An 8,696-nucleotide genomic window follows, 5' to 3' on the forward strand; every position below is an offset into this window, starting at 1 on the left:
AAAAAAAAAAAAAAAAAAAAAAGAACTGGCTGTTCTTCCAGAGGACCCAGGTTCAGTTTCCAGCATCCATCTGGCCTCTTTGCACTGATATACATGCCAGCAAAACACTCGCACATATAAAATAAGTGTTCTGAAAAAAAAAGTATTCCGGGGTGGAGAGATGACTCAGTGATTAAGAGCACTGACTGCTCTTCCAGAGGTCCTGAGTTCAGATCCCAGCAACCACATGGTGGCTCACAACCACCTGTAATGAGATCTGATGCCCTCTTCTGGTGTGTCTGAAGACAGCTACAGTGTATTATGCTGGAGCGAGTGGGGCCGGAGTAAGCGGAGCTGGCAGAGGTCCTAAGTTCAATTCCCAGCAGCCACACACATGATGGTTCACTGCCATCTGTACAGCTACAGTGTACTCATACACATAAAATAAATAAAATAAATCTTTAAAAAATTATTCAGGCAGGGCGGTGGTGGCGCACACCTTTAATCCCAGCACTTAGGAGGCAGAGCCAGGCGGATTTCTGAGTTCGAGGCCAGCCTGGTCTACAGAGTGAGTTCCAGGACAGCCAGGGCTAAACAGAGAAACCCTGTCTCCAAAAAAAAAAAAAAAAAAATTCTATCTCCATCTCAGAGAACAGGGAAAATGTAAGAGTATGTGAGCACTGGAGTTACCTTGTCAGCAGGAGTCAGTTTGGTCCATGGTTTATCTGCTCGCCGGTCATAGTCTTGAGCATCTGTTACCTCCACATACTCATTAAACCTCAGAATCTTCCTGGCAAGTAGTTCAGCCACAGTTGGCCTTTGACTGAGCTGGAAGAGACAGCCAATCATGCATTCAATAAACTCTGAGTTACCTGAGGAGCCTGTTTTGAGAAAGGGTTAGCTCAGGCTAACCTGAAACTTAGAGTAATCTTCCTGCTGATTCAACTGCCTGGAGCCAGAGTCACCACACCCACAGTGCTAGGAAAACTTGTGATTATCCCACCCTGAGTCCCATCCTCACCAAAACTCCCCAAGGATTCTGGGTATCTATCACAGGTTTCACTTTGGGCTAGCTAGGAAGCCTCGTGGGTAAGAGCATTTGTTACCAAGTCTGACGGCCTGCGCTGAACCCCAGGAGCTCACTGAGTGGAAAGAGAACTGATAGCCACAAGTTGTCCTCTGACCTCAACATGTGTACTATATTATGAAACACTTCATACACACAAAATAAATAAAAACGAATGAGAACATTTTAAGGGTTTAGGTTTTAGTTTTAACTCACTTCATTGTACAGAAACACTACTATGCCTTATGTTTTACAAACTAATATGTGCTCCAAGCCCTGAGGATCAGGTTCCAGTGTAGATGATGGCTGAGGATAGAATTCAGCACAAAGCACATGTTTAGCATCCTTGACATGCTTGTCCCACTCCATAGCTCTGAGGAGTTCCCAGGAGATACCTGGTCAATGCTACCTAAATAGCAGATTCTGTGGGAAATTATGAGGTTTTCTTCTAAAGATTTATATGTATGAGAGCTCTATTTGCACGCATGCCTACGTGTCAGAAGAGGGCATCAGATACCTTTACAGTGGTTGTGAGCTACCATGTGGTTGCTGGGATTTGAACTCAGGACCTTTGGAAAAACAATCAGTGCTCTTAACCACTGAGCCATCTTTCCTGCCCCAGGAATTTATAACTTAAGGCTGTAACCTTAAATGATGGAAGGCAGGAGACCCAGCAATGCCCTCTAATCTGCAAGGATGATTCCTCCATAACTGGAGGGAAACATGGAGTACCCACAATTTCACTGTTCTGGGAACTCTTTCTTTTAAAGATTTATTATCATTTACTTAAATTTTTGACTGTTTTTTCCAGAGAATGTAACCCTGGCTATCCTGGAACTCACTCTGCAGACCATTTTACATTTGTTTTAAATGTAACAGCCTTTTTTTCAAATATTAAAAACAAACAGGTGCCACTCCTGCTAATGTGATGGGATTGTCTTTGTCTACCTACTTATTGTCATACTCATTCATTCCAATCACAGAGTCATCCCAAATACCAGGACACCCACCATACCTTTCTAGTGAGCCGACGCTTTATTTCTCGTTTCTCTGCTTGGCGATCAGCTTCATTTTTTGCTTCAGTTGACAGAAACAAAGGATATTACTTCAAAATGAAAATGTGCACAGCAAACATCTTAGAAATTAAAACACACATGTTCCTTAGAGGTCACAAACTACTCTATCTGAGAATGGCTAAATAACTTTTTCCTACCCAGGTGGTGGCGGCATGCCATGGAGAAGCAGAGGTAGGCAGAGCTTTGTGAGTTCGAGGCCAGCCTGGTCTAGAATAACTTCTAGGATGGCCAGGACTACACAAAGAAACCCTGTCTCGAAAAACTAAAAGTAAAACACACACATAAGTGGAACCTTTCCCTGTCCACTGTACAAGCAAATATCTGAGCACAAGATAGGAGAAGATGGCACACCAGGCTTGCTGCCCTTGAGCTAAAGATGTTTTTTTACAGTTTTAAACACTTCCCAGCTACCCAAAGGTTTAGGTTTAAATCTTTAACCATATGGTTAAAGATTTACAGAGCTGAAAATATTTTTATTATTGATTATAGTGCTCTTGAAAAGGAGGTTTTCAAGAGACAGCAAGCTCAGTAAACTTGTGGCTCTAGAGTTCAATTCCCAGCAACCAAGCGGTGGCTCACAAAGGCCTTTAACTACAGCTGGGGTGGGGAATTACACCCCCTCTGCTGGCCTCCACCATCACCCTACCTCAAATACGGCACACATTCACAACACACATGCACGCACACATGCACAAATAAAATAAAAACAAATAAACTTCTTGGGGGGAAATGGTTGACTAAATGGCTAAGACTGCACACTGGGACAGAGATAATGGCCCAGTAACTCAGAGCACTGGCTGCTCTTCCAGAAGATTCAGATTTAGTTCACGGGCTCAAAACCATCTCTAACTCTAGTTCCAGAGGACCTGATACTCCTTTCTGGCCTCTGAGGGCCACCAGACACCCATGTGGCGAACAGACAGACATGCATGCAGGCAAACATACACATAAAATAAAAATTATACACACACACACACATGCTGGCCAGAGAGATGGCTCAGAGGTTAAGAGCCAACGGACTGTTCTTCCAGAGGGCTGAGGGGTCCCAGCACCCTCATGGTGGTTCACAATCATCTATGAGGTCTGGTGCCTTCTTCTGAGTGCAGGCATACATGCAGGCAGAACATTGTATGCATAATAAATTAAAATTAAAAAAATAATGCATACAGCTCTTGCAGAGGACCCAAGTTTAGTTCCCAGCACTCATAAGAGGTGGCTCACAACTGCCTGTAACTCTGGTTCCAGGGAGATCTGATGCCTCTAGCCTAGATGGGTACATGGACTCATTTTCATGAATACACATACACAATTAAAAATAATAATAAATCTTTTTAAAAAAAGAAAACATTCTGCCGGGCAGTGGTGGCGCATGTCTTTAATCCCAGCACCTGGGAGGCAGAGGCAGGCAGATTTCTGAGTTTGAGGCCAGTCTGGTCTACAGAGTAAGTTCTGGGACAGCCAGGGCTACACAGAGAAAATCTTGAAAAAAAAAAAAAAGAAAAAAAAGAAAATATTCTCAGAATAACCTTTGATAGTCAATTAGTACTGTGCCATGTGTTGAGGGTAGTATCTACAAAGCTTCTCAATTCTAAATCCACTGAGTGTCTAGACTGTGAATAGCACAGTCCAGCACTGAGCAGACAGGTAATGGAATCATCCAGTGGTGTGCCCACAAGCCACTCCAGGAGACCCTTCCATTTCTCTGCTGAAATATTGTCACTTTCACTCTTACTGTATCTTTCCACTCTGCCACAGACACCCCACCCTTCATCTCCGTACCCTTTTTCCCTTTGGTTTCTTTCCTCCTCAGCCCTGTATCCCTCCTCACCCACGTCCACAGGATAGCCAGCACAGCCAGTGGGATGCATCTGAGAAACAAGGACACAGGAGTCCAGGACACAGCTGTCCTTGTCCTGGGGCTCAGCTCAGGTTTCTCACTGAGATAGGTACTTCCAAGGCACAAGGACACAGAGGGGCTGTCAGGAGGGGCACAGTGTCCAGAGGGCCAGGATGAGAGTCTGTGCTGTGAGAAGGGACAGATGTGGATTGGGGTGGAAGACAGAAGAGAGACCCAGAGTGGAAAGGCCAGTCTAGGGCTACTTCTGGTGATTTTTAACTGGGGTGGAAACAAGCCCATGAGCCTGCAAAGCATTCTTCTAAAACAGAGATGTGATGGAACTGGGAGGTCGGATTACTATCTGTCCTCAAGAGCCCCAGACGCCAGGAGAAAGGAAAGAGACACAGAGCATTTTTTTTTTTTTTTTTTTTTGGGTTTTTTGAAACAGGGTTTCTCTGTGTAGCCCTGGCTGTCCTGGAACTCACTCTGTAGACCAGGCTGTCCTCAAACTCAGAAATCCGCCTGGCTCTGCCTCCCAAGTGCTGGGATTAAAGGTGTGAGCCACCACCACCCAGCCAGAACACAGGTTTTTAACTCAAAACTGTGGTGAAACCTTCGATCAGAACACTATTGCAGGAAGTTAATTATGCACAGGGACAGGAAGTTAGATATATGCTCTTATGTGGTGGCTACAGAAATAAAGTCAAGGAATAAAGACAGAAGGGAAACCATGGCTCACGGACTGTTCTGAGCCTGAGACTCCACCAGGAACAGCAATGTCAGGTCCATCAGTTCAGCCATTGCCTTAGTTCCCTGGACAAAGAAAGCATGGGCCAAGCCTGCACACACTGACACACTGTGACAGATGCCAACACAGACCCAGGATGCTATGAGAACATCTGAACAAAACTGTCTGGCATATCACACACAGCACAGCAGGCAATACCCTGGTGATGTCTTCGCAGGAAGCTTGGGCTTCCCGAGCAGGGACTAACTCTCCTTGGCCCTTTTAGCAAATACTTCTGTTCTAGTGCATACTGAATTCATGGTGCACAGAGAAGATCTGGGCTTCATTCTGCTCAACTCACGCTGTAGTATATTCCGTTGCTCCAGTTCTTCTGCTGTAGGTCTTTGACTCAGTCGCCTACAACAGAGAGACAAAGGGTACTTACTCTTCATGGTAAAACCCCATCACTGTTTCTAAGAATTTGGAGGGTGTGGGGACTTTTTTTTTTCGGCCAAGATTTACATTGACATGTAACAAGTAAATCTCCAAAATTTCTAACATATACTTCTTTATTTATTATCAAACCAATTTGACATTGAAAGAACTGAGAAACACAAAATATTATGTTGAATGTGATGGCTCACACCTGTGAGACTAGCACCTGAGGGCAGAGGCTCAGGATTACAAGATCCTGTTTCAAAACAGAGAGGTGTTCGAGTCTGGAGGCAGCTCGGCAATTAAAAGCACAGGCTGTTTTTCCAGAGAACCTGGGTTCAGTTCCAATCACACACATGGTGGCTCACAACCAACTGAAACTCCAGTTTCCATCAGGAGATCTGTCGCCCTTTACTGAATTTCTCAGGTACTGCACATGTGGTGTACATACAGCCAAAACACTCATACATATAAAAAAATCTTTATAACAAACAAAAAGCATCCTTGATGGGTAATTATGAGGACCAGAATTCAGATCCTAGCACTCATGTATTGGGTATGGTGGAAAAGAGCAGGGACAGGAGGATTACTGAGACTTACCTACTACCAACCTAGCAGGAAGGCTGAGGGAAAGACACCACCCCAGAAAGGGGTTGGGGGGCGAGCGCACAAGCGAGCACACTCTCTCACATGCAGGGCTTGAGCAGTGAACACATGGAGGCCAGAGGTTCTTGGTGGCCTTCTTAGTTGCTTTCCACTTTACAGAAACAGGATCTCTCATTGAATATGAAGCTCATGTTTAGCCCAGCGGCCAGTCAGTAGCTCCAGGGACCCCCTGTCTCTGCCCTCATAAAGTGCTTGAAGTCATAGATGTATGTTTGCACATCTCACTTTCAAATGGGTTCAGGGGACTTGAACTCTGATCCTCATGCTTTCAGAGTAAACATCCAGATGAGGTCATCTTCCTAAATCCCAGTCAGCTACTTTTAATTTGTGTTTTGTTAGTAAGTGTTTTACTACATAGCCTGCACTTCTCTCAAATTCACTATACTTCTCTTTGAACCGCTGGGATTTCAGGGTTGCACCGTTACACGTGGCTTAACTTTAAGGAAACCCCATAGTGTTCTCCATCTAGGGTGTACAGCCCTGCATTTCCAGCAGCACGTAAGATCCCAGTGGCTTCACACACTTGCCAACACCTGCGCTTTGTCTCAGTCATTCTCCTACATGCGGACTGCTGACTCTGGTGGCTCTGGTTTCTGTTTCTCTGATTATTACTGATGCTGAACATATTTTTGTTTTGAGACAGGATCTCACTGTGGACCCCTGGTTGTCCTAGAACTCACTATGTAGACCAGGCTAGTCTCAAATACAGAGATCTACCTCTGCCTTCCAAGTGCTGGGATTAAAGTGCATACTTCCACACCTGGCCATGCTGGCCATATATAACATACATAGGGTGTTTATTTTTGGGAAACAGTGCTTCCCACTGTAGGTCAGAGCATGCATCATTGCATCCCGCTGCAGTGCTGGGAATACGGCAATAGGGACACTGGCCTTCACATGGACAGACACAGGGACACTGGTCTTCACATGGACAGATACAGGGACGCGGGCCTTCACATGGACAGACACAGGGACACTGGCCTTCACATGGACAGACACTGGGACACTGGCCTTCACATGAACAGACAGACACAGGGACAATGGCCTTCACATGGACAGACACAGGGACTCTGGTCTTCACAGTGACAGACACAGGGACCCTGGCCTTCACATGGACAGACACAGGGACCCTGGCCTTCACATGGACAGACAGACACAGGGACACTGGCCTTCACATGGACAGACACAGGAGTGAAGAGGGTTTTTCCAGGAAGGTCTGCCATTTCAGAGGAAGACGTCCATCTGTGACCATGCACGGACTAATTATTCTACATTTTCTGACACAGTGAAGGTAGAAGTGGGAAGGACCTGCAGTGCTGGACACAGTCATGGGAGGCTGAGGCAGGAAGACTGCCACAGGTTCAAGACCAGCTTCAGCTACAAGTGAATTCCAGGACAGCTTAGGCCATAGTATAAAACTTTCACAAAACAGCCACAAAAGAGTTTACATTATAGTCCCAGAGATTTTTGAACTGAGAACACTATGGAAACTAATAGAATCCTGGCTTTCACACTGGCCCCAGGCTCAGTACTATGAACAAGAATTTTGAACCATGCCCCACCCTGGAGTAAAAACTCAGGGTGTAACTCAACAATTTGCTTTTTAAACAAGCTTGCCAGGTAAGTTAAGCCTGCCAAATGAGTGCTTAAATGTGAGAACCACTGACTAGAATCAATAGAGTAGCAAACACCAGAGGGAAGCACCATCTCACAAGGTTACACCGCAATTAATTGTATCAGTTCATTGGACTGACACAGTGATCGTTAGTAATGAGGACAAAGACTAAATGTTTGGTTGCTGGTGGTGGTGGAAGCCTTTAATCTTAGCACTGGGGAGGCAAAGGTAAGAGGATACCTGAAAGTCTGAGTTTGAGTCTACATAGAAAGTTCCAAGACAGCCAGGGCTACACAGTAAGACCATGTCTCAAATGAACAAGCAAACAAACAGACTATATGGTAATAAGGAAACCTGTTATGATTCAAAAAAAAGTTAGCTGAGCGGTGGTGGCTCATGGTTTCAATTCCAGCACTCCAGAGACAGACAGAACTGTGAGTTCTCTGGTCTACAGAGGGAGTTCTAGGAGCCAAGGCTATACAGAGAAACCTGATCTCAAAAAAACAGAAACAACGAGAAAACAAACAAACAAAGCAAAAAGATCAAAGATCTATATTCCCTGTGGATCAAATCTAACGTGAGGCATAGTTTTCTAGAGTGAGAAAGAAAAGAAGTTTTGTTTTGTTTTGTTGTTTTTTGGTTTTTCGAGACAGGGTTTCTCTGTATAGCCCTGGCTGTCCTGGAACTCACTCTGTAGACCAGGCTGGCCTTGAACTAAGAAATCTGCCTGCCTCTGCCTCCCAAGTGCTGGGATTAAAGGCGTGTGCCACCACCACCCAGCCAAAGAAGTTTTAATATTCAAAAAAGATTTTTTGTTGTCTTATTTTAAGTCTGAACATTTGGCCTGCATGATGTCCGTGCACCACCGGCTGCCTGGAGCCTGTGGAGGCGTCAGAGCCCCTGGCAGAGCAGTCAGCACTTTAAACCACCGAACCATCTCTACGACTCCTACAGCTTTTAATAGCATTAGCCTTTTATTTTGGCCTTGTTAGAAGGAAAATATCAGAGCTACCCCAGTTCTTTTACATTAGAAATACATAATTTCTAATTATATTATATATTTGAGAGATGTTCCAACTAAATGGACCAGGCTAGCCTCAAGCTTGTTATATGGACACAGGCCTTGGACTTGGGGTCCTGCTTCAGCCTTTCAAGCAATTTACATGCACGAGCTATGTAAAGCTCAGCCTTACAGTGAAAACATTTTTTTTTAAATATTTTATTCTTAAGCTGGGCGGTGGTGGCGCACGCCTTTAATCCCAGCACTTGGGAGGCAAAGGCAGGCAGATTTCTGA

General features: G+C 44.9%; 1 protein-coding gene across 3 annotated transcripts in view; it reads right to left on the minus strand.

The window, feature by feature from the left end:
- Phactr4 (phosphatase and actin regulator 4) overlaps window positions 1-8,696 on the minus strand; it is a 79,554-nt gene that overhangs the window by 5,343 nt on the left and 65,515 nt on the right. For all 3 annotated transcript variants that reach the window (XM_031378923.1, XM_031378924.1, XM_031378922.1), the window contains 3 exons: window positions 5,047-5,102; window positions 2,061-2,122; window positions 670-807 (listed from right to left, as the gene is read on the minus strand). In XM_031378923.1, the coding sequence (XP_031234783.1) occupies window positions 670-807; window positions 2,061-2,122; window positions 5,047-5,102 (256 nt within the window). The remainder of the gene's footprint in view (window positions 1-669; window positions 808-2,060; window positions 2,123-5,046; window positions 5,103-8,696) is intronic.

The sequence above is a fragment of the Mastomys coucha genome, unplaced genomic scaffold (genome assembly GCF_008632895.1).
Source record: "Mastomys coucha isolate ucsf_1 unplaced genomic scaffold, UCSF_Mcou_1 pScaffold18, whole genome shotgun sequence".
In the NCBI taxonomy this organism is placed as follows: Eukaryota; Metazoa; Chordata; class Mammalia; order Rodentia; family Muridae; genus Mastomys; species Mastomys coucha.